Source organism: Podarcis liolepis (genome assembly GCF_965112155.1).
Source record: "Podarcis liolepis genome assembly, chromosome: 3".
Taxonomy (NCBI): domain Eukaryota; kingdom Metazoa; phylum Chordata; class Lepidosauria; order Squamata; family Lacertidae; genus Podarcis; species Podarcis liolepis.
Window position 1 is genome coordinate 19,152,759 of NC_139557.1, and position 26,421 is coordinate 19,179,179.

At 44.7% G+C, this 26,421-nt stretch overlaps 1 protein-coding gene across 1 annotated transcript; it reads right to left on the minus strand.

The window, feature by feature from the left end:
• Window positions 1–431: 431 nt before the first annotated feature.
• On the minus strand, window positions 432–23,299 carry BFSP1 (beaded filament structural protein 1). Its single transcript, XM_083495594.1, has 8 exons — window positions 22,777–23,299; window positions 20,746–20,806; window positions 13,002–13,097; window positions 12,343–12,435; window positions 9,702–9,809; window positions 5,207–5,427; window positions 3,688–3,773; window positions 432–2,515 (listed from the first exon to the last, which is right to left on the minus strand). Exons 1-8 carry the CDS (start codon window positions 23,145–23,147, stop codon window positions 1,554–1,556), a joined length of 1,998 nt encoding a protein of 665 aa, XP_083351720.1. The 5' UTR covers window positions 23,148–23,299; the 3' UTR covers window positions 432–1,553.
• Window positions 23,300–26,421: the final 3,122 nt, after the last annotated feature.

Consider the following 26,421-nt stretch of genomic DNA (forward strand, 5'->3'; position numbering starts at 1 on the left):
AATAGGAACCTAATCCTTGCACTGCTACACGGCGCAATCCAGTTGTTACAGCTGTGTTATGTTGGATCAGGAGTGGCCCCTCTTGGTGACCTGGGATCTCAGCAGCTTCCCAAAAGCACTGACTCATGATGCTTGCACTGCTGAACAGTCACTGCTGAACAGTCCATTGATGCTGTCTAAGTGTTTGGCAGGTAAGAGGTAGGAGGAAGACGTGAATCCAAGTTCCCTTTTCCCTTCACAGCTCATAGCATCAATTCTCTGCTCAGTGAGGGGACATCATTGTCAATGTTGTGTGAGAACACCTCTGGACCAGGGCTGTGAGTCTATCTGAGTCTATTTTGATGTACATACAAGTTAGTCTCATTTGTATGACACACACACATACCCCAAATCTAGTTAAAGATGAAAATATTTGAGTGCCCCTCTCCTAGAAAAAAGAGGCGCCTGGTCCCCTTCCTCTGAATGTATTACATCTCTATTCACACCCAGTGATTACATTTTAGGTGTCTCTTAACATTTACAAAGTCTGTTTGAAGCCTAGTTGTGGCTTTAATAAGTTTCAATGAAACCCACCCCCCACCCCCAAATCTGCCTTTTGTGGTTAAATGTCAACACCCATCCTCTGAAAAACACTGTCTATGGAAGGCAAAATATTTATTAAATGAAACTCAGCTACATGTCCCCATCTACCATACGTAGCTGGAGTACCATATAATTAGAAAGACAGATATCAGTATGGCGCAAGAAACACTTCAGTAGGGAAGTTAATTGATTCCAATAATGACATTTGACACAATCACACAGATGCCATGACACCGAGGACACTGGCCCCAGTGCAGATCAGTTGCAGAAGTCTGGTGGCATCCATAGAAGAGGCTGTGCTTGCCTCACTGCATCCCTTGCATTTATCCACTTCACTGGAGTCTAGGTGGGCACCTTGATTATACATTTTGATTATAACCAATTTGATACAGTCAGTTCTCCCTTATTGAATTGGGGGCAACTAGGCTTGAAATTAAAAGTACTAAACCTAAATTCAAAATGACTGTTTAGGACCTGGGTGGCAGTGGTAGTTAAATAGACCCGGTTGTTTGGGGTTCACACCTTGCATTCTGTGGTGTGGCTGTCTTCTTCTGAGGTTAGAGCCATTCTTGTTGTTGAGGGTTAGCATGAGAAGTCATTGTGCAACTGGCAGTGTACATGCTTAATAATTGGGTCTGTTCTAAGCAGATGGCACCAGAGCAGGTAATTCATGAATCAGGTTTAAGATCTCAGAAGTGTAGCAATGTAATTCAATATTTCGCTGTTAACGGGCAAGCCAGCTTCATTCCAAGCAACAAAACCCACTATTTTTATCGTTCCATCCAAAGATGGAAAGGGGTTGGGAAGAACTCAAGCAAAATATAGCCTTTAGGCTACAGTCCTCAAACCCACTCACTCTGGAATAGTTCCATTGACCTTATTAGTGATAACTTTATGGAGCAAGAAGCCTTGAGGAGCACACCACATTAATGACTGACAGCTGGATAAACTGGCTGCTTCGGAGATGCTCATTAAGAGCTTTTGTCTCCCAGCTTCTTCTTGTTGGTCTTCTCAATCATGGTCTCCACAATCATGGCGGTTTCTTCGTACGTCTGAATTTTGTCGTCCGAGAATTTCTCGATGGATTCCACCACTTCCACTTTCTCGTAACTCACAGTGCTTGGTGGGCTCAGCTCCTTGAAAGAGAGGCCACCTGCCCTGCCATACTCCTTGCCTATGTATACGCCTGCTTCAGTTCGGTCACTCGGACCCATTGGGGTCATTGGCCCCTGTTCCTCGATCCCCGGCTGTTTTGCTGGCTCTTCGTGTTTCCCTTCAGGCTTCCCCCACTGTTCAAAGACACCTTCCTTCGCTTTGTCTTCTTCTGGTTTATACTCATATTTCAGGTCTTCTGGCATCTTGGGCCCCTCTTGTGTTTCTTGGGCTTCAAGTTCACCTTTGTCGCTCTCAAGAGGTTCTGGTAGCTCTGATATTGGTTCTACAACACCTCCACTGGGCATCGTGCCTTCGCTGTCAGAGACAGTGATTCCACCTCCAGAAGGGATGGGTGAAGAGTAGAAGCAGGGGTCATCATAACTCCCTTCTCCAGTGACAAGTACATACCGCCCTTTAGTATAGAAGTCGCTTTTGGGTTCCGGTCTCTGGTAGCATCTGATCCTCTCTCTCACTATGTTGCAAAGTTTATCAAAAGCTTTGCTTATCTGTGCTCCATCAGGCACATCCTCTGCAGCCCTCTCTTGCTCCACGTCTTCAACTTCATCCTGCCTGTGTTCACTTGTGATCATTAATCCCCCGTGCTTGAAATCCAGCTGATCGTGATCAAGGCCTTCCAAAGGCCGGTCATACATTTTTTCCGATGGAGCACCATTGGCGAGGTCTTTAGCGGTGATCTCCTTCCTCCTTGAGATCTTCTTCGGCAGACTTCTTTGTCTGGTCTTTGCACTGGTGATGTCTTGAGCAACCAACGTAATGTCTGTGGAGAGGGGGTAAGGAGGGGAAACAGACATAGCCATTGTGTGAGATCCAACAGAAGATAATGATAATAATTTATTATTTATACCTTGCCCATCTGGCTAGGTTTCCCCAGCCACTCTGGACGGCTCCCAACAGAATATTAAAAACACGATAAAACATCAGACATTAAAAACTTCCCTAAACAGGGCTGCCTTCAGATGTCTTCTAAAAGTCAGATAGTTGTTTATTTCCTTGACATCTGATGGGAGGGCGTTCCACAAGGCAGGCGCCACTACTGAGAAGGCCCTCTGCCTGGTTCCCTGTAACCTCACTACTTGCAGTGAGGGAACTGCCAGAAGGCCCTCAGAGCTGGGCCTCAGTGTACGGGCTGAACGATGAGTATGGAGACACTCCTTCAGATATACTGGGCTGAGGCCATAATAATGTTCAGTCATCATTTCAAATAGCAAAAGCATTCATTGCACTATACATAAATATGCATCTTCCTACATACATAAAAATCCAAGGCAATTGTCATGCTCATCAGTTTGTTTAATGCATGTGCAGTAAAGGGGTAGAGATTTGGGGAACTGTGAGAGGGTAACTCCATTAAATAGGTTTGCCCTGACTTTGGAAATTATAGGGACAGAACCACCCAAACTGTATAGAAATTTATTCATGTATGTGACTACAGCAGCAGGAATGTTACTTGCCCAGAAATGGAAAGAAGAAGTCCCAGCAAAAGAAGAATGGACACAAAATATGCAGAAATGACGAAACTTACCAGAAAAATAAGAAATCAAGATAACAAACTTTTTATAAAAGAATGGAAATGGTTTATGGAATATTTACAAAGAAACTGTGAACAGATAGGAACGTTGGCAGGATTATTGTAATAGCCTGCAGTTATATAAGAGTATATATTTAAAGTAGATGAATAAATGAGTAAATTAAGCTAATTCGGAATATGCAGAAAATATAAAAAAACAAATTTAAAGAACTGCAGAAAGAGGGGGAAGGAAGTTGTGTTTTGAAATGTTAAAATGATTTTAAAATTATTGAAATGTATAAAACTGAAAATCTTAAATAAAATTATAAATAATAATAATAATAATAATAATAATAATAATAGGCTTGCCCTGAAAGGCACCTGAATCTAATTCCTTCCCCATCCTAGCCTTAAGTCATTACCTTTCCTTCCAAGAGCTGTGGTCTGTGTGGTTTTGTAGCTTTGTGTAAATAGTGTCACGGGGGTTCCAACAATGGCAGAATTCAACCTGGAACAGAGGGAAACGAGTTATAATAAATGCCTAGCGAAATAACGCCTTGAAAAAGAATGAAGGCTATGAAAAGTCAAACAAAACAAGCACAGCATCTGCATAATTATGGATCTTTATTTCTCTGCATAATGTATTGGCATCTTCCAAATAAGTTATTTTTATTCTTTTGTGTTGCCTCAAGCTGAATACATGGAGAGTATTATGACATCACATTCTCCAATGCCCACTTCCCTGAGCACTTTGCTGGCTAGAATTGTTAGAAACAGAGGAGGATGCTTTCATCACAGCAATATTTCACGGGTTACAGAAGCAGTCCTACTTATTTTAAGGTTGCCACCATGTCCTCTTTTTCCCAGACACATCCTCTTTTTCATGGGTATGTAAAATTAGAGTCTCGGCATAGCAATCCATAGCTGAAAGTAGAAATCCGCAAATGTGTCCTCTTTTTTGCTCTTCAAAATATGGCAACCCTCACTTATTTTGAATAGATCTCATGGAATACCATTCTGCACACAGAAGTTGACTGCACAACTGAGGGCAGCAGACTCACTTGAGTCTGTGGATGTGTTAATGGTAAAGCACATGGGACGCGGGTGGTGCTGTGGTCTAAACCTCTTGGGCTTGCTGATCAAAAGGTTGGCGGTTCGAATCCCTGTGACTGGGTGAGCTCCCGTTGCTCAGTCCCAGCTCCTGCCAACCTAGCAGTTCAAAAGCAAGTGCAAGTAGATAAATAGGTAAGGTAAACGGCGTTTCTGTGCGCTCTGGTCTCTGTCACTGTGTTCCATTGCGCCAGAAGCGGTTTAGTCATGCTGGCCACATGACCCAGAAAGCTGTCTGTGGACAAACGCCAGCTCCCTCAGCCTGAAAGCAAGATGAGCGCCACAACCTCATAGTTGTCTTTGACTGGGCTTAACCATCCAGGGGTCCTTTACCTTTTACCCAGCTCCTGCCAACCTAGCAGTTCGAAAACATGTCAAAGTGCAAGTAGATAAATAGGTACCGCTCTGGCGGGAAGGTAAACGGTGTTTCTGTGCGCTGCTTTGGCTCTCCAGAAAGCAGCTTAGTCGTGCTGGCCACATGACCCGGAAGCTGTACGCCAGCTCCCTCAGCCAGTAAAATGAGATCAGTGCCACAACTCCAGAGTCGTCCACAACTGGACCTAACAGTCGTGGGTCCCTTTATCTTTAAAGCACATGCTACATGCAGCCTATTTGATGCCTATTTGCATCATCTCTGTGAGGCAGCCGCCTAACTCTGCCTAATAGCAGGACCGGTTCTGCTTTGGTGTTAATATTAACCAAGGTACCACCAATTTCATAGGAAACTTCAAATGTTGTTTTTGGTTTGTGGGTTTGTTTGAAAGAGGCTTCTTAAAGACACAGCAATACACTGAACCCATGAACATCTCCAGCGCCCCCCAAATCTCTCACCTGCTTTCTTCATTTTCAATAATACGTTTGTAGCGCTCAAGTTCACTCTCCAGAGACTGCTTATAAATGGAGAGCTGGCGGCAGTCGTTGGTGTATTTTTCCAAGGTCCTCTCAGCATCTTCAATGCCCTTTCTCAGAGTGTCGATCTGCTCATTGTACAACTGAATCTCATCGTCATAGCTTTCCTGGGTGTTTTTAATAGCCTGTTCCAGCATTGTTGTCTGTTTTTTTTTAAAAAAAGGAAATGAAAGAGAGGACTTTGAGCAATTATCACCTGGAAAACTTTGCACTGGTACCCTCTCAGCTGGTCACTGTCTGCCTGTTTCAGTCATAAGTTCACTGACTTTAAGCCAGGGGCTGTGCTTTGCCTATTTACACTGGACAGGCTATGTTTGAGTTTCGTTGCAAAACTTTGCCACAGGTCGTTCTGATGAAAACACGGGCAACAAAGCAAACTCTAGAACGCAGTGATTTGACCTGACTGCAGAAACTAAAGTTAATTTCAGAGACAAGGACAAATGAGGAAGCAAGTATTTTGCAGATTAGGTTCAATCTGGTGAAGCAAAAAATCCTTCGCCAAAAAGCGTTTTTGTGGAATATAAATTTGCCACCAGGTGGCGATCAATCACTTGAAAAGCAAAGGCTTTGCCTGCTGTGGACACATTTTATTCCTTTCTTGCTGCTCCAAGAACACATTATTATTTTTTTTTTAAAAAAAGGTTCTATGGGCACCACTCAGGTGGCCTTGAAGAGTACATTATAGATGAAATCACCTTTAATTTTATTTTAACGTGTACCTCCATAAAACCTTGGAATATGTTTTCAATTAGGGATGTGAGTGGCGCTGTGGGTTAAACTACAGCTAGGACTTGCAGATCAGAAGGTTGGCAGTTCGAATCCCCGCAACAGGGTGAGCTCCCGTTGCTTGGTCCCTGCTCCTGCCAACCTAGCAGTTCTAAAGCACATCAAAGTGCAAGTAGATAAATAGGTATCACTCCGGTGGGAAGGTAAACGGCGTTTCCGTGTGCTGCTCTGGTTCGCCAGAAGTGGCTTAGTCACACTGGCCACATGACCCGGAAGCTGTCTGTGGACAAATGTCGGCTCCCTTGGCCTATAGAGCGAGATGAGCGCGCAACCCCAGAGTCGGTCATGACTTGACCTAATGGTTAGGGGTCCCTTTACCTTTACTATGTTTTCAATCACCAGACTTGGAGAGCTGGATCAGGCTGGTACCGCCCCCCAAAAAAAACACACAAATGAAAAGCAAAGCAAAGGACCCTCATAGCTCATAACAACATAAGAATAGTCCTGTCAAATCAGGCCAGTAGCCCATCTAGCCTGACATTTGGTTTTCATAGTGGTCAGCTGGATGCCAACGAGGAGACCACAAGTGGGAGCACAATCACTTGTGATTCCCCCAAAACTGGTGTACGAAAAGCATGGCAGAGGCAGAGCACAGCCATCATAGCAAAAAGCCACTGATAGCCCTATCAATTTGTTTAACCTCTTTTCAAGCCATTCAAGTTGGGGGCCATCATTCCCTCTGGTCAGAGCAAACTCCGTAGTTTAATCGCGCACTGGATGAATAAGTACTTTATTTTGTCTGTCTTGAGCATTCAGCACAATTGGATGTCCCCGAGTTCTTGTATGATGAGAGAGGGGGAAAACTTTTCTCCATCCCCTTTTTCTACACCAAAAATAATTTTATACACTTTTATAATGTTTCCTCTTACTCGCATTTTCTCTAAATTAAGGTAAAGGTAAAGGGACCCCTGTCCATTAGGTCCAGTCGTGGCCGACTCTGGGGTTGCAGCGCTCATCTCGCTTTATTGGCCGAGGGAGCCGGCGTACAGCTTCTGGGTCATGTGGCCAGCATGACTAAGCCGCTTCTGGCGAACCAGAGCAGCTCACGGAAACGCCGTTTACCTTCCCGCTGGAGCGGTACCTATTTATCTACTTGCACTTTGATGTGCTTTCGAACAGCTAGGTTGGCAGGAGCCGGGAACGAGCAACGGGAGCTCATCCCATCACAGGGATTCGAACCGCCGACCTTCTGATCAGCAAGTCCTAGGCTCTGTGGTTTAACCCACAGCACCACCCACGTCCCTCATTTCTCTAAATTAAAAAGCCCCAAATGCCTGTCAGCTTTCCTCGTAGGGGATAGTTGCTCCATCTCCTCGATCTTTTTGGCAGCCCTTTTCTGAACTCGCCCCCACCAGCTCTATAATATCATTTTCAAATGAGGCAACCAGAAATGTACACACCATCCAAAGTGTGGCCACATCATAGACATTATTTTTATTTTTAATCTATTTCCCAACAATCTCTACCATGGCATTTGCCTTTTTCACAGCTGCTGCACCCTGAGTAAGTATATTGATTGGATTTTGCAATATGACCCTCGAGTCTCACTGCTGGTCAGCATAGCTGTCAACTTTTCCCTTTTCTTGTGAGGAATCCTATTTGGAATAAGGGAATTTCCCTTTAAAAAGGGGAAATGTTGACAGCTATGCTGGTCAGTCACCACCAATTCAGACCTGTGACTGTATGTCTGTGTGAAATGAGGGTGTGTAGGTTTTTGCATCACTTTACACTTGCTTACATTGAATTGTCTTTTGCATTTTATTACCTGCTCACCAAGTTTGGAGAGAACAATTTGGAGCTCCTCGCAATACCTCTTTGTTTTGAACGTCATGAACAATTTGGTATCATCAGCAAACCTGGCTGCCTCACTGCTCATTGCTAACCCTAGATCCCTAGATTTATGAGCAAATTAAGAAGCATGGGTCCCAGGACTGATGCTTGGGGGACGCCAGTTTTTACATCCCTCCATTGGGAGAACTGGGTTACATCCAGTTGCCCTGATAATGAACCACTTGTGGGTTTTCCTTCCTTGCACATATATGTATGTATGGCAACAAATGCATATGTTTGACTGGGCATGAATGCATGAGCTAACTAAATGAGTTAACTTTTTAATATACAGTGGTACCTCGGGTTAAGTACTTAATTCATTCCAGAGGTCCGTACTTAACCTGAAACTGTTCTTAACCTGAAGCACCACTTTAGCTAATGGGGCCTCCTGCTGCCGCCACACCGCCGGAGCACAATTTCTGTTTTCATCCTGAAGCAAAGTTCTTAACCTGAAGCAATATTTCTGGGTTAACAGAGTCTGTAACCTGAAGCGTCTATAACCTGAAGCGTCTGTAACCCGAGGTACCACTGTACTCTCTATAAACATTCACACTCATATCAACCTAAGCAAGTTGTGTTTCCTTTTTATAGAATACAGATAACTGAACAAACTTAGTCGCATTACATTCTTCATTAAATTATCTTTCCATTGATATATAATTTTATGGTATTAATCCAAAAAGAAGTGGTGTTGTGAGCCATCAAACCTCATAAATACACTTTTCCCAAAAGGTTCCCACAATTTTGGCCACTAGTGTAGTGCTTCAAAGTGTTGAAAGCATTTCACATTAAAGCTGGGCTGAATACGCCCCCCCCCCCCCCCCGTTTTGCAGGATCATTTATCTGCTGAGAAAGTGGGGAGGAGAATGAAAGGAATAATGTATCACTTGACATGATAATTTTCCCCCTGACCCCATATTAGCTATTGACTTTGGTATATTGTTCCACTGGGGCCTTGACTAAAGATACTGAACTCATTCATCCACACTGCGAACCAAGTACAGTCCTGAACAAGAGCACTCCTGACAGAGGCTGGAGAAGTTAAAATTTTATTAAACCTCCCATCTCTCTTGGATGAGAATGTCAACTGGCTTTGGATCAAAAAAATCTAACGGGAGAAATCCCATGAATTTAGCTCTTTAACTCTTGCCTGTGAAGGCAGCTGTGTTAAAATGTCAAACACACCCAAGCAGTCATCTTGCAAACTGATGCAGAATTATCCTAGATGGTGTGCAAATTATTGGCTTGAATCAAAGCTAGCTTAGAGGCGGGGGAATGCATGAAAACACAGTATTTCATAAGAAACCACAGGATAGACACGGTTTGTTGTGGCTAACAGCGTGTGTACACAGGTTCCCAAAACAGTTTTGGGACATACTGGATGCAGAGTAAACAGGAGTGTGTAGGTAAAAAGGACAGTTAAGTCCAGTAGAAAGTGACTATGGGGTGCAGTGCTCATCTTGCTTTCAGGCCAAGGGATCTGGTGTTTGTCCACAGACAGCTTTCCAGGTCATGTGGCCAGCATGACTAAACCGCTTCTAGCACAGCGGAGCACCGTGATGGAAGCCAGAGCACAGAGAAACACTGTTTACCTTCCTGCTGCAGCGGTACCTATTTATCTACTTGCACTGGTGTGCTTTCGAACTGCTAGGTTGGCAGAAGCTGGGGCAGAGCAAAGGGAGCTCACCCCATCGCGGGGATTTGAACTGCCAACCTTCTGATCTGCAAGCTCAAGAGGCTCAGTGGTTTAAACAGGAGTGTGTACACAGGCCTAACACAACTGTATTTCTGGGGGAAGTACCTCAGTCTGCAGTTTCATTTTCTGAGCCTGGAGCTGACATAGGATGCTCTTGTATTCTTCTAACTGGCTTTGAAGAATCGGTATCCTCCTCTCAGTTATCAGCTTCTCCTAAGATGAAAGCAGAAAGAGGGAGGGTTGCACGGGGGGAATCGGATTGTGTGCAAGTACCACCAAAAATCTGATTATGCATGGAAAGGGACATGAAAAAAGCACGACTAGGCCAAGTGCTTCCAGCAGGAGTGCTATCAAAGTCATGCGGTTTTCAGAAATTGCACTTGATTTGAAGGGATACACATTGTGGTGAAATGATGAATAGCAAAAGACCATTAATGTACAAGCAAGAAATATTGACAGGATTTCAAAGGGCAGCTCTTGGAAAGTGAAACAGAACTAGGTTGATTTCACGGAAGGACATATTTAGATGCACGGAACTGCCTTAGTTCCAGTCATTTGTATCAATCCCTTGGGAAACCTAGGAGGGATATTTGACTGATTGACAATATGTCTTGGGGGAAAAAGAAAAAAGAAAATGCCACAACTCCTCCTTCGCTGCTACTCACTTCCTGCGTATGGTGCAGTGATTTGAGTGCTGGACAGACTGACCTGGGAGACAGGGGTTTTGGTCCCCACACAGCCATGAAACTCACAGGGTGGCCTTGACCAGTCACTGTCTCTCAGACTAACCTACCACACAAGGTTGCTGTGAGGATGAGACAGAAAGAGGGAGAACTACATGCACCACCTTGAACTCCTTGGAGAAAAGGGGGGATACAAATAAATAAGCAAAAAAATTCTTCCCTGGGGAAGGATGACACTGTGGTGGATGGGTCACTCAGCATAAGAGAGGCCCCCTAATTTGAGCAAGGGTGTTCACATATCTGAGCACCTTTGCTTCAGATAATTGATCCATCCCTACAAGCAGTTGTATGGCTATGACAGGGGTCTGCAACCTTTAAGACAAAAAGAGCCACTTGGACCCGTTTCCGAAGGAAAAAAACAAAACATGGGAGCCACAAAACCATTGTGACATTTAAAGCATTCGCGCCGCTGCCCTCTGATCTGACAGCGGGCGGGAAGGTGACGTCGGGATGGTGCATGACTAACGCATGCACCGCCCCCATGCGACATCACAGCCAGTACAGCGCCCGCCACAGTGGGGAGTGTCGGGGAGCACAATGCGCCTCCTCCCCTCGCTAGTATCCGCCCTGGAGCCGCGGCAAAGGTGTAAAAGAGCCGCATGCGGCTCCGGAGCCGCGGGTTGCAGACCCCTGGGCTATGATCTCCATCATTCTGTCATGAACAGGGGTGACGAACGTCCCTTCAGACTCGTAAGGTGGAAGGCAGAGAGGCCAACAGTAGTGAAGCCAGAGAAAAAGCCAAGTAATGCAAGCTTTGAGCCTTTTGAAGCTTGCCATTTAGCATTTCCATCTTGTCGTTCTTTTGAATTTGAATTTTTTGCATGCCGCCACACAACGTTGCCATTATGCAGCTCGTGTTTCAGAATAGTGTACACGCGCACCACTTTTTCTTCTACCACAGAAAAATCCAACTTTTGTGAAAGATCCAAATGGATCCCCAATATGATCAGTGGTGTGGCGTGTGGATTGCATCAACCTGATTTTTGTATGGAGAAGGTGGGAGCTGGTGGGTGTGGTTTGGGAGACATTGGTTGTGTGTCACTTTCCTCAAAATGGTGGAAGCTCCCGCACCCGGGGGCGTGGCTAGCCACCCTGTGGGGTGGGGCTAGTGTCCCAGGGGGCGCCGCCCATGACGAGTGTCCCAGGGGGTGGGGCAGCAATGTCACCCCCCCAGGGATGACATCTGGGGTGGACTGCCCCCACCACACCCCCTTCCTCCGCCACTGGGTGGAAGCTGTCTGTTTGCAAGCTAAACTCAGAGGGGAGATGAGGGCAGGGAGAGACGATAACGCTGAGATCAAAGCACAGCAATATACAATGTTCTAACAAACCAGAAGCTTTTCTTTTAGGTATTGTAGGACCAGAGATCCTGAAGGAGCAGACAAAACTATTTATGTACGCAACCACGGCTACATGGACTCTCTTAGCGCAGAAATGGAAAGATGGTACAACTCCGACTAAAGAGTGGCAGACAGAATTGATGAATTATGCCGAGATGGCAAAACGTACAGGATGGGAAACCAGGAAGAGGAGGTCATTAATAAAGAATGGGGAAAGTCTATAATTTGTTTGAAAATGCTATTGTAAACAATTGCGTACATTGTTAGGGTTGACGGAAAACTTGTAGTGAAAATTTGAGCTCTGGATTGACAAAGGATTTATAAAAACAGAGTTATGAAAGAGATGCAGAAGGGAAAATCATTACATTAAGATCCACAATTGGAGGTGGGGGAGTCAAAAGGGATTATATGTTGATGTATTTAATTCATTGTTTTATGTAAAACAGAAAATGCAAAAATAAAATTTATTTTAAAAAGAACAGCAATACACTGCTGTGCAATGGTTTCCCCCCAAGAATAACCATGTAATCCTCCAAACGTTGCTTCACCAATCCTCAATCACTCCATTTTTCTTTTACCCTTTTACTACTATTTGAAAATCGGATCTTTCGGATCATTTCTTTTAACGTGCCACAAACATTGTCGGTGAAATAAAAGACTTACCTCGCTGGCTCCAGCTGTGATGGTGGATACGCGAGGAGTTGTTTGCATGATTTGCTGTAAAATACTGACGTAGGTCTGTATTTCCATGAGGTTCTGTGGCAGAGCAAAATGATTTACATTTGAAAGAATCAAAAGCAGGATCTCCATTCGAGGGACTCCCCTCTCAACTCAATCCCCCCCCCCCCGTGTGTAGATCCATCCTAGGTAAATAAGGAATTGTTCTAGACAAGTGAGACCTGCAACAAAACATTGCACTGTGGAATACCTCCTGTTCAGAGATCCATCCTTCTGGTTTTCTACTCCCCTCCTTCAACAAGTCATCTTGCATTCTTTGGCCACTGACCATTCATAGTCCCCATTGGCTTGTTTTGGGGTCCCCCCACTAGGGTTTCCCCCCCAAGATTTTCTGGTCATAGCCACAGCTCTGTAGCACCAGAAGGTAGATCAACTTCCACTATATCATCCCACTATGGCTTTTAATCTGCTATGAAGGTGCCATAAATAGAGGGGGAAGAAAATGGGAGATAGAGCTTTGTTCATTGGCTGAAGGTCCTTTGTCAGCCAGAGGTCAAGGGCCTACTCTCTGTCGTCTACACTTCTTGGCAAGCAAAGAAAACTAAGAAGAAATCAAAGCTCCCCTGTTAGTTCACAAAAATTACCTTTTTGTATCTGTCCTTTGCAGCATTAACATCATCCTGCAAGAACTGTGATTCAATCTGTAGTTCCAGATTACACAGCAAAGCTTCATCAGCTTCCTATAATAAAAGCATTTCTTTTTGTTATTTTGACTTTACCGACACGTTCTCTATTTTGTACATTTATATTTCCAGTGTTCCCTGTTTTCATGTTTTGAATGTTTGCTGTGAACTGCTTTGGGCACAGTTGCGTGTAAGTAAAATCAACCCATCAATGGGTGTTCCAGTTTTACACATGCACAGCCAATCACATGCAGCAAGCATTGGCCCTAGATGTGCTATCTGCCTCAAACATTCAGCTGCCAGTGCTCAGACAGAACCACCATATTTAGGGGTTGCAAAACAGTGACATTCCTGGCAAGGACATGTGATGGGGAGCCATTCAAAGAGAACAGCTTTTGTGACATGTCCCAATAAACTAATCCAAAGCGTCTGCTGTGCTGTTCAAAAATGTGTAGATGCTTGCTCTTTCCATTATATCATGGAATGCAGAACTGGCCAGGTCTGCTGATGTGCCAGGAATGATAAAGATAAAAACTTAGCATGGGCTTTTGCTCTGGGCCTTGTTATCTGCACTGTGAACAAATGAGATTGATACAGACCACGACCAGAACATTCTAAGCCAGCGACCAGCCATTTGCTCAACATTTCTGCATTCTTTTCTATGACTTTTTGAGATATGAATCAGCAGCAAAACAGTGAGCTCATCAGCCCACTGACACTATATGAAGATCTATATGAACCCACTGGGAGAGATCATCAGGGGAGTTGGGCTGGGTGTTCATCAGTATGAGGATGATACCCAGCTCTACCTTTCTTTTAAATCAAAACCAGTGAAGGTGGTGAAAGTCCTGTCTGGAGGTGGTTGGAGGATGGAAGGGAAGCCTGCCGGACGTTTGAATCTCACACTACTCAACCTCACCTCACAACCAAGAGTCAATCAAGAAGAGTCAAATTGTACTCCAGCCATGAGAAACCAGAGACCACGTAAAGCTTCAGGGAAAGACTTTAAACCAAGTGAGGGTTGCTGGGGAAGTCTGCTCACCCCTCTTGGTGCGGCAGCATTGCAGGGCATCAGAGGCTTCACTGGGGCCCCGACGAGAGAACTGGAACAGCAGTGCCCTCCCTGATAGGCAGCGAGGGCTTAAGCCCCCTCCACCTATCAAAGCCTGCACCCTGCTTTGGCGAATGGGGATACAGTCTGGGGATGCGGGCTGTGCCCAAGGGGCTTCCCTCGGATCCGCCTCTTGCCCCATTTAAGCTGCCCACACCTGGGGAACTACCTGTTCGTTCCTTTGCCGGGTTTCCCCGCCCGCCCACCTTCGGTTTAAGCTGATAGTCAATGACTTTGCTATGGCTACGGCGGTCACCACTCTCTATGGGATCGGATAAGAATTTGCCCACCAGGCTAACTGGCACCGACCCGGTGGTTTTGCCTACCTCATAGCAATCGTCACAACTGTTTGGGCATTGGGGCAATGCTTTGTTTTGGATGGAGAGGAGGTTGTAGTCTTTGCCTGCCCCTCCTAACACTGGGGTATCCCCTTAAAGGGATTCAGGGGGAGTGGCCAAGTCCACATGCCCTGGCAGGGCCAGGACCAGAGGCACTCCCCTAGACAGCAGTCCCTGCGGGGGTCACCCTATTTGATGTAAGACTTCAGAACTGGATTGACCACACGTCACTTCTGGCTGGCAGGCCAGAAGTGTTTAGATTGCCCCATGCCCAAGCCAAACCTCTTTCATCTGTATTCAATAAAGCTGTGGCCTGTTTTGATCCCAAAACCAGTCTTATTGGTCTCTTATTTGCATGAGTTGAGATATGGGGAGCCCAACGCCTGGTCCTGCAAGCTCATTGAGTGAAACAAAGGCCCAGTTTGGTGAACATCAAGACCCTTTTAAGGCTGATGCTCCATCTTCTCCCCAAGATCCTACAAGGCGAAACAAGAGCAGGTAAGGTCTTGCAAGATTCAGGGGGAGTCTGGGTCTCCCTTGTCACTGTAGCCAGCTGTGCCACCCCATACATTGATCCTTGGTGTGCAGGAGCGCACAGACCTGTGAGAAGTTGAGCATGACTAGAGTAGATTGGCCCATGAGTCTCTCCCCCTCCCCCGACCCTTTGCATTATTGTTTCTGTGCAATACTTTCCCCAGACTCCTAGTCCTAAAAGGTGATTTCAGCAAGTGATTAATCAACATTCTTTCCCACAAGCGTTAGATACAAGACAGGAACCTGACAGGTTTGCAGAGCTGTTGATTAATGCTTCCTTTCATTGGCAAGTCCTGATTCCTGAATCTACTCAGGTACATCCCTCGGGATACTGTTTCCGGTCCACATTCTCAGAAAAAAACTAGTCAAGCAAAACACTCCCAGCTCTTCTGTGGACATTCTGCTGCAACCTTTGGTCTTCAAAGTCTTAATACACCAGTCTAAAGGTGGTGGATGTGATTAAATGGTGTCTCATTGCATAAGGTATAGCCAATTAAAATGCAACAAATGTCTGAATTTCGACCTTCAGCAAAATTAAGTTCAATGTATTTAAAAACCATTGAGTACAAAACGCCAAGTGAAGCTGGTAGAAGATGCTCCAAGCCACTGAAGCCTCTTGGGTCTCTAGTGATAATGCCAAGTCTTAAAGCATCCCCAAGCTGGGCCCCTCCTCCATCAGAGGGGGCATCGGAAACCACAAACTCACAGTGCTTCCACCTTGTCAGGACAGTTTGAGTCTTCGTCCATCCCATTGCCCAGATACTGAGACCTCCGGGTAGAGGGCGGTATATTAATTCAATCAATCAATCAATCAATCAATCAATCAATAATATTTCAATAGTATATTGGCTATCAGAAGGCCATTAATTTGATGCTGTTCTTCAGACTACTTCAAATACCGGTCCATCAAAAGGATAAATTGCACAACAAAACCAAGCAAAACTCACACACCCAGTCAGCTAGCCTTTACAATTATTTTGCAATGCAGTTATCCAGCCAAGTGGGAAAATGCACACATATTGAGGAATCTACATATTAGTGAAAATAACATACTGTTTTAGGGGAAACTGTGTTGCTTTAGGGCAAATTGCTTTGTAAAAAATGTATATATTAGGCAGCATTCACCCCCTCTCAAAAGAAAAAAAAGCAGCTTAAGAAGAGCTGAACATTTGCAAGCAAAAACATAAACAGCTTATTTCAGTTAGAGAGAGATTTATATCCTGTCCTTCTAGTGCCTATTCTGCACCTGTTTCGTATGATGCACAGGTAGGGAAAAAAACCTGGAAGGCTTGCTTCCATCCTATTTGTGTGCGCGAATGAAGCCAGGTGTTTGTGATCTTCCTCTCAAAAAGGTGACAGTATATGCTCATTGCTTTGCCCTTTCTAAGAGCTGGTACCACTGATTTTTAATTTGAACCACGCAACTCCTTTTTGTGTTTGCAGATGCACCGGGAACAAATGCATTTGGGCAATTTTGATATTTATTCAGGCTGATCTATAAATGTTCTCTAGCAGCAAATTTCATCTAATGGCTTGCTTGCGAGCTGCCATCATGGGAATTGCATTAACCATTTGATATTTACAATTTGTGACAGGTCAGCCTATGTCAGAGGAAAGTGTTTACTTCCTCGATTGAATTACATCTGCAAGCAAATGAGCTCTTGGTCGCCACAGCCACATGTCCAATACACAATTTAATTGTTATGTTCCTTTCACCCTCTGTGGGCACCTGCGCGGCGCAACAACCCCGTCGCACCTCTGCGTCTGAAAGCAGCACTGCTCATAGCAGCTATTTGGGTGATGGGGTTCAGAGGAGAGCTGATGAGTCAAGAGAGTTTTATGTGCACTTAAATGCCAAAGGGGAGGAGGGATTGGACTGTGGAAAACTTTCTTTAAGATAGTGAGAGTTGTTTCCTAGTTCTGCTGGATCTCTCAGCGGCCTTTGACACCATCAACCATAACATCCTTCTGGACCGTCTAGAGGGACTGGGAGCTGGGGGCACTGTTATACGGTGGTTCCACTCCTTTCTCCTGGGGTGTGTCCAGAAAGTGGTGTTGGGGGATGAGTGTTCAGACCCCTGGGCTCTCACTTGTGGGGTGCCTCAGGGTTCTGTCCTCTCCCCCATGCTTTCTTTTTAATATCTATATGAAGCCGCTGGGAGAGATAATCAGGGGGTTTGGGCTGGGTGTTCATCAGTATAACACCGGTTCTGAGAGATCTGCATTGGCTCCCAGTACGTTTCTGAGCACAATTCAAAGTGTTGGTGCTGACCTTTAAAGCCCTAAACGGCCTTGGTCCTGTATACCTGAAGGAGCGTCTCTACCCCCATCGTTCAGCCCGGACACTGAGATCCAGCACCGAGGGCCTTCTGGCGGTTCCCTCATTGCGAGAAGTGAGGTTACAGGGAACCAGACAGAGGGCCTTCTCGGTAGTGGCGCCCGCCATGTGGAACACCCTCCCTTCAGATGTGAAGGAAATAAGCAGCTATCCTATCTTTAAAAGACATCTGAAGGCAGCCCTGTTCAGGGAATGTTTTAATATTTAACACTGTACTGTTTTTAACACTTGATTGGGAGCCGCCCAGAGTGGCCGGGAAAACTCAGCCACATGGGAGGGGTATAAATAATAAATTATTGTTGTTGTTGTTGTTGTCGTCGTCAAGAGAGGAAGGTGGTTGGCAATCAGCCTGTGGGTCACCTCTTTTAAAGAGGCACTTGTATCATAAAAGCTAAAAATATAATAATTTATACAGTGGACTCTCTAGTTATGTACCGCTCTGGATACGTAACTTTTGGGTTATGAACGCGGCAACACATCAGGGAAGCAACACATCAGAATATAATTGACAGAATGCTGGTAATTATTTCAATTAAACTGAAGAAGAATCTATCTGCCAAAGAGGTAGAAAAGTCACTCTAAAGCATCAATAGGAAGATAAACACGAAAAGCAAAAAAATTAGCCATCCAAAATAGGAAATAGGGTCCATTTTTTCAGCCCATAAGTAAGAAAATAGCCCAGTAGGATAAAGCATTGAATGAGTGGGTTCTGGGTATCTGGGTATCTAAAGGTTCAGAAGAAAGGAAAAACTCTGTAGCAGATTACATCACAGGCAAGTCAGTACATCAGCCAGGGCCTGTAAAATACTTTATCAGGATTGTCTGTTTAAGGAAAGGACCCACTCAATATCTGTATAACACTAGGCTTGTTATGTATTGAAGTTCTCACACTGGGCCAGCAAGGGAATACTGTAGATAGTTCAGGTCCACATATGCAAATAAGGGATCGAAAGTGACGTTCAGTGATTGGATAGTTACAGAAAATGGTTACTGTTGCGTTCTAGTGGAGCTCTATATAAGCAGGCTGGCTGAACTCTTCAGTTCAGTTCTGTTCTGGCCTGTGAATAAACAAGAGCTGTTTGAAGAATCACTGTGTCGTCTGATATGTTCACCCACAACTTAACAAGGCTCTTGCACAATCCTTGTTTCCATAGCAAGCACATAAAACCTCCTGAGAACAAATTCTTTTCAAATGAAATCTGAAATATGCTTTTTTTGGACGGGGGGGGGGAGGTAAGGTCTTTGTGCTACAGAACTTGATACAGCAATGGACATAGCTGTAAAACATTGTTCTCCTTTGAGAATAAATTCTAATATTAAAATAGCTGCTTTTCCAAAGCATGAACATGCCCTCATAATACCTGCACAGTTCTTACATGGTTGTTTTTGAGGGATCCACAAGTCCTTCTTCGATTGGCCTTAGTTTAGTATCTGGGCAATGGGATAGACGAAGACTCATAAACCGTCCCAACAAGATGAAACCACTGTGAGTTTGTGGTTTCCGATGTTCCCTCTGAAGGAAGAGGTGCCCAGCTTCTGGGGAATGCTTTTAAGACTCGACATTATGACTAGAGACCCAAGATGCATCAGTGGCTTGGAGCATCTTCTGCCAGCTTTACTTGGTTTATTAGCTGCATCTAGATCAAGGGAAGTAATAGTGCCACTGTATTCTGCTCTGGTCAGACCTCACCTGGAGTACTGTGTCCAGTTCTGGGCACCACAATTCAAGAAGGACACTGACAAACTGGAACGTGTCCAGAGGAGGGCAACCAGAATGGTCAAAGGCCTTGAAACAATGCCTTATGAGGAACGGCTAAGGGAGCTGGGCATGTTTAGCCTGGAGAAGAGGAGGTTAAGGGGTGATATGATAGCCATGTTCAAATATATAAAAGGATGTCACATAGAGGAGGGAGAAAGGTTGTTTTCTGCTGCTCCAGAGAAGCGGACACGGAGCAATGGATCCAAACTACAAGAAAGAAGATTCCACCTAAACATTAGGAAGAACTTCCTGACAGTAAGAGCTGTTCGACAGTGGAATTTGCTGCCAAGGAGTGTGGTGGAGTCTCCTACTTTGGAGGTCTTTAAGCAGAGGCTTGACAACCATATGTCAGGAGTGCTCTGATGGTGTTTCCTGCTTGGCAGGGGGTTGGACTCGATGGCCCTTGTGGTCTCTTCCAACTCTATGATTCTATGATTCTATTATCCTTTCCTGCGTAGAAATAGCCCACCTGGCTACAGTAATCCAGGTTGGATTCCTATATTGTGCTGTATGTGGGGCCGAAAAGCATCTGGAAACTCCAACTAGTGCAGAATTTGGCTGCCAAAGTTCTGGCTTCTTTAGCTAGATGGAGCCATGTCAAACAACAACAAAAACAACAATTTATTTATACCCCATCCATCTGGCTGGGTTTCCCCAGCCACTCTGGACGGCTCCCAACAGAATATTAAAAACACGATAAAACATTAAACATTAAAAAGCTTCCCAGTACAGGGCTGCCTTCAGATGTTTTATAAGAGTCATGTTGTTGTTTATTTCCTTGACATCAGATGGGAAGGTGCTCCACAGGGTTGGTGCCACTACTGAGAAGGCCCTCTGCCTGGTTCCCTGTAACCTCCCTTCTCGCAGTGAGGGAACCGCCAGAAGGCCCTTGGAGCTGGACCTCAGTGTCTGGGCTGAACGATGGTATGAAACATGAGTTCCAGATGAACTACATTAGCTTTGTGTTCATGACCCAGCCCAATTCAAGGTGTGGTGCTTACCTTTAAAGCTTAAAATGGCTTGAGGCCCCAATAACTGAAGGAACAACTCCTTCTGAACAAGTTAATGGTGCACAATGGCCTTCAGATAAGGTCCTTCTGCTTCATATTCAGAACAGAAGTATATAATGAATGTACAAAAGTTAGGTGGGTCTTTGTGGTGGCTCCAAATATGGAATAGTCTCTTGAGAGAGGTGCACCTAGGGTCAATTTTGTATTCTTTTCAGCACCAGATTAGAAGTTTTTGATCTGATGAAGCATTTTAAAGGATGATATTTTCAGATTACATTACTGAATGAGTTTATTCCTCTTATTTTTGTTGTACTGTATTGTTGGTTTGTAGTTCGTTTCTGTATTATTATTATTATTATTATTAGTAGTAGTAGTAGTAGTAGTAGTATGCATATTGCCCTAGAATCCTTTTTTGGAAAAAGGACAGTTTATGCTGTTTCTTACACCTCAAGTAAGCACGTCAGCTTCAAAATGGTGATACCTGTGCCATGTGACTGCCTGGTTTTCCCTGGCAACTATTGAACAGTGCCCATGACATGGTTGCTAACAAGGAACACCACATGAAAGAAACATTGGCTGAGGGGAAGCAGATAGCCTTTGATATTGTGAACTTACCTTATTAAGTCGTTCAAGAGTAGTTTTCAACATCTGCTGATACTCACATTCATTTTTATATCTACGGAAAAAGAGAAGCAAAAAGGAAAATGTAAATAATAAAGATGATAAAAGAAATGGGTAAGTGGCTCAATGTTCTCCTTTTTGTTTCCAGGTAAAAGTGAATAATGGCAGAAACAAACAATTTGTCATAATTTGTCATTTATAACGATGAAAAAAATTGATAATATTATAACAGAAATTACAAGATAGAACAAAAACGTTTTGAAAACCAGGTATAATATCATTGTGGGGGGCAGTGTTTCTAATAATTGTTATACCCCTGCTATTAGTTTGTTATCTTTTTATCAGTTAGTTAGTTATTTAGTCAGTTGTCATGGACTTCTGTGGTTCAATTGAAAATCCAGTCTTTGTTTTCAGTGAGGTACATAAGAGGGGGGAGAACAGGATGAAAGAACATAAAAGAAAGAAGGGCAATTTATATGTGTGTCAGGAGGCAAGATTGAGATTATCAACTGGCAACTGTTGCTGTAGACCAGTGGTTCCCAAGCTGTTTTTGGCTATGCCCCACCTAAGCATCTCTAAAATCCTGATCCCCCCCTCCCCCGGTGACATATAATTCTTATTATTCAAAAAATGAACTCCTATTCACGTGGGGGAAGCCTAAAAGGCCATTAACTGTCAATAACTCATTCTCAAATTGCCGCCCGCTCCCATGTTGGGAACCATGGCTGTAAACAAAATACTTCATAAAATATTGATCAGGATCAAGGACTGAATGTGGCCCTCCGACTTCTCAATCTGGCCCTCTGAACTGTTATAAGGTCTGTCCCTTACCAAGGATAGAGAAATGGGGGTGGGGGTTAGAAAACACTGGCTTTTGCCTGGCAGGAATGTGATACCATGTGCAGTTGGGGGGGGCACATCTGTTGCACTGCTGAAAAAGTTTTTGCCAGTCCTGCCATAAAGGCATCCTAAAGATCGCTAAATTGTGCAAGGTATTTATTTCTTGAAAATAATGATACACTGTCGTACGGCATGCACTCTCGATGCGACAGTCCTTGGGGTTCTGCTACCCACCGATCAATGTCAAGTGCAGAGTGGGGCTTCTAAACCTGAAAAACCAGGTCCCCAACAATTCATGTAGTGGGTTTATTATTCATTTGTTTGTTCATTGCATTTCTAACCCACCTTTGCTCCAACGAGCTCAAGGTGGGGAACGTGGTCCACCTCATCTCCACTACTATCCTCGTAATCTAAGCCACATGCATCTAACTGAGGCTCTGTTGGTTCAGAATGTAGCCAAGCACCAAATGAATATATGCACAGGCACCACCTAGTGATTACTTGTGTGTGTGTGTGTGTGTGTGTGTGTGTGTGTGTGTTTACTTCTCTTTAAAAGCCACAGGCAGCCTTATCTATGACTCCAATACAGAGGGTAGCATTTGAATCAATGGATTCAAATAGCAAGCAAGGAAATTCCAACTAAACGGTAAGAATAACACTCATTAAAGTTTTTAAAGCAAAGGTTGGATAGCCATCTGTCAGGGATTCTTTATCTGTGATGCCTGAATTGCAGGGGGTTCCAACCACATTATTCTATAAAGGTAAAGGACCCCTGGACAGTTAAATCCAGCCATAGTCAACTATGGGGTTGTGGCGCTTATTTCGCTTTCAGGCTGAGGGAGCCAGTGTTTGTCCACAGACAGATTTCCAGGTCTTGTGGCCAGCATGAACGAACCGCTTCTGGCACAACAGATCACCAGAGCATACAGAAATGCTGTTTACCTTCCCGCCGCAGTGGTAACTATTTATCTACTTCCACTGGTGTGCTTTTGAACTGCTAGGTTGGCAGAAGCTGGGACAGAGCAATGGGAGCTCACCCTGTCACGGGGATTCGAAGCGCCAACCTTCTAATTGGCAAGCACAAGAGGCTTAATGGTTTACACCACAACGCCACCCATGTCCGTTTCCATGCACTCTGGTTTCCGTCACGGTGTTCCCCTCTCCTCTCGCCCACAGCCAACTTACTTGTTACGGAACTCATCCAGCATACGCTGAGCATCTTTCTCCTCCCGCTCCAACTTAGCTCTGTCGGAGGCCAGTTCGCGAACCCGCTGGCGGTTCAGGTCAATCTGAGCTGCGAAAGCCTCTTCCAGCCCGGCCAGCTCATCCATGCGCTGAAAGGTCTCAAGCTGCTTACGGAAGATGGCGTTGCGCTGCTCGAGGACCCGGGCCCGGTTGATGTAGTTGGCAAAGCGCTCGTTGAGCTCTTGCAGGTTCTCCAGGCCTTGAGCTTGGGCAAAGCTGCCAAACTCAGGTGACTGGGGCAGCTCTTCGAAAGCATCCGACCTCTCATACTTCTCCTTGCGAACTTCGCGCAGGTAGCTGCTCCTGTACATGGCGGCCTGGGGGGACGTGTGTGGGCCCAGAGATCCCCTTTGCCACTCCCTTTCTCTCTCCAGTTTGATGGCGCGATGTTTCTGGGACTGGGAATGGAAAGGAAGGGGATGCGCTCAGCTCTCCCGCCACAACATTCGAGGACTGACCTGCCTCTCTGCAGTTTAGGATTCTAAAACCCTAGCTAGATGCAGTAGACTAAATAAAATCCAATGGCCCCACCTTCTCAACCTCGGTGTTTCCATCCTGTCAGCATTTTGGGGCTTTCTTTCTCTCCGTCTGTTTCAATTGTGTGAAACCCAATTCAAAGCAAAGGGAGGGAGATGTCCTGTTTTTGCTGGAGAGGCAGAAAACAAAAGCTGTGTGGCTTTACAGGACGTGTCCAAACATTCCACTGCTTTTTTCTCTCTCTTTTTTGTCCATCTCAGTCAGGGATGTTTGCATGAAGATGTCACATTTCATCGATGCCTAGTGGGATGCTGGCTTCATTTTTGTGTTTTTTGTTAAAGGCGCAGGAATGTTTTCATCCTAAGGTAAAGGACCCCTGGATGGTTAAATCCAGTCAAAGGTGACTATGGGGTTGCGGCGCTCATCTTTCACGTTTCAGGCTGAGGGAGCCAGTGTTTGTCCACAGACATCTTTCTGGGTCATGTGGTCAGCATGACTAAACCACTTCTGGCGCAACGCGACACCATGACATAAACCAGAGCACACAGAAATGCTGTTTACCTTCCCACCGCAGTGGTACCTATTTATCTACTTGCACTGGCATGCTTTCAAACTGCTAAGTTGGCAGGAGCTGGGTCAGAGCAATGGGAGCTCATCCCATCACACAGATTTGAACTGATTGGCAAGCCCAAGAGGCTCAGTGGTTTAGCCCACAGCGCCACCCGCGCCCCTGTTTCATCCTAAGGACTGCCTTATAACATGGCAACACCCACACCAGACATTTAAAGCACTAGGACGCCACTTCAAGGACGAAGGACGCTTCGTTCAAAGAATCCTGGGAACTGTCATTTGTTAAGGGTGCTGAGAGTCATTGGGAGGCCCCTATTCTTCCCACCACCAAAAACTAACATTGGGAGGATAGACATTTTTGCACAAAAATAAAATAAAATACAATACAGGGCATTCGGCTAAAATGTCCTCTGTCCTCCTTTGTCCAGCAGGAGCCACCTTTGGAACTAGTCCTTCCCATGTGTAGAAGACCTTCTATTCACTGAAGGTCCAGTCTGGATCCAATTCAGTATATTTAGAAGAAGAAGAAGAAGAAGAGTTTGGATTTGATATCCCGCCTTTCACTCCCCTTCAGGAGTCTCAAAGCGGCTAACATTCTCCTTTCCCTTCCTCCCCCACAACAAACACTCTGTGAGGTGAGTGGGGCTGAGAGACTTCAAAGAAGTGTGACTGGCCCAAGGTCACCCAGCAGCTGCATGTGGAGGAGCGGAGACGCGAACCCGGTTACCCAGATTATGTGACTACCACTCTTAACCACTACACCACACTGGCTCTCAATTTACCAGGGACTAGGAAGGTAACAAGAGAGGAAGAGATGAACTGGTGTCAGTGAAGGGTGTATGTGTGCAGTGATGGCATCTTCCATCTTTTCCATCCAGATTCAATCGCAATATGTGCTTGTGTTGAACAATTTCCATCTCAGATGTCCTTTGGACTTGTCCTCAAGATGGGGGAGACTGCACTGACTAAAGAGTTGATTGGTTGGATTGAGATATATATCTAGTATCTAAATGAAAAATCATGCCTGTTGAACACCACCAGAGGGCTGTAAGGCTACAGCAATAATTTCTACACTAACATTGTAGTTGAAAGTGAGGGAGAGGCAAAGTAAGAGAAACACTGGAGAGAGTTTAATTTTTGCAAACTTTACACCGGCCAAGGACCACTGTGCAAAAAGAGGTCCCCAGACATCATTGGGAGATCAAACTTGTGTCATGGGGGAAGATAAGGAACCCCCCCCCCAAAAAAAAAAACCAGAGTCTTTTCTGTTGCGGATAACTCAGAATGAAATTCCCAGGTGTCAGAAAAGGTTATTTATGTATGCAACAAATGTGGCCCGTGTTTTGTTAGCCCCCAAATGGAAAATGACCGAGGTCCCAACAAAAGACAATTGGCGATTTAAGTTGATGGAATATGCACAACTTGCAGACTTAACATATAGAACAAGAAGAACATACGTCTAAAGAAGATTGGAAAACATTTATTGAATATATGGAAAATAATTGTGCACAGCTGAAAACCCTGGCAGCATTAAGATAAATTCAACAGTGTAAATAATTTTTGACGGATGTAATAATGGAAAACCGATTGGTATAGTTTGTTTAAAATATGCAGGGATATAAGATATGCAAAATGAACCATGGAAAGAAAAGAAGGGAAGTCACTGATGTTTTAAGTATGTAAAATGTTTATTTGAAATTGTAAAACAGAAAACTTAATAAAATTTATATATATATATATATATATATATATATATATATATATATATATGCTTTCGTAGATTTTCACGGGTACAGGAATGCAGGTTTTGGTGTCTTCGGGTGTCTTCCCGTGTAAGAGTTGGGGTGTCTAGGCGACGTTTCGACGAGGTCTCACTCGTCATCTTCAGGCTGGTGCTTTCGGCTTCTTGTTACTGGAACAGAGCAGGATCTCAGTGTTTGAGTTCCTATAAATACTGTTGAGGGGGTGTGGTATATAGCCTCTAACGTTCTGGGCAGAGGGGAAGTTCCCAGGTTAGTGTGTCTTTTCTTCTTTTGTTCCTTAATTACTTGAGGGATATCTTGAGTGAAAGCATATATATGCTTTCGTAGATTTTCACGGGTACAGGAATGCAGGTTTTGGTGTCTTCGGGTGTCTTCCCGTGTAAGAGTTGGGGTGTCTAGGCGACGTTTCGACGAGGTCTCACTCGTCATCTTCAGGCTGGTGCTTTCGGCTTCTTGTTACTGGAACAGAGCAGGATCTCAGTGTTTGAGTTCCTATAAATACTGTTGAGGGGGTGTGGTGTATAGCCTCCAACGTTCTGGGCAGATAGGAAGTTCCCAGGTCAGTGTGCCTTTTCTTCTTTTGTTCCTTAATTACTTGAGGGATATCTTGAGTGATTTCTTGAGTGATATTCTGAGTACCACTTAGGTGGGTCATTAAGTGTGGATTAGTTGCTAAAGCTTTCGTGTCTTGACCTCTTGAGCTTGTGAAGAGTTTTTCTGAGAAGATGGCTGTACTGCACTTAGTTGTGCTCTGGCTTGGCTTCGTGTATAGGGG

What these genes read in the sequence shown, in the direction of transcription:
- BFSP1 (XM_083495594.1), bottom strand. Translation starts at nt 23,147, where the DNA reads ATGTACAGGAGCAGCTACCTGCGCGAAGTTCGCAAGGAGAAGTATGAG. An exon ending in ATTGAAAATGAAGAAAGCAG is followed by an intron (nt 3,774 to 5,206) that starts GTGAGAGATTTG and finishes CCTCTGTTCCAG; the next exon opens with GTTGAATTCTGCCATTGTTG. An exon ending in CACAGCTCTTGGAAGGAAAG is followed by an intron (nt 2,516 to 3,687) that starts GTAATGACTTAA and finishes CCCTCTCCACAG; the next exon opens with ACATTACGTTGGTTGCTCAA.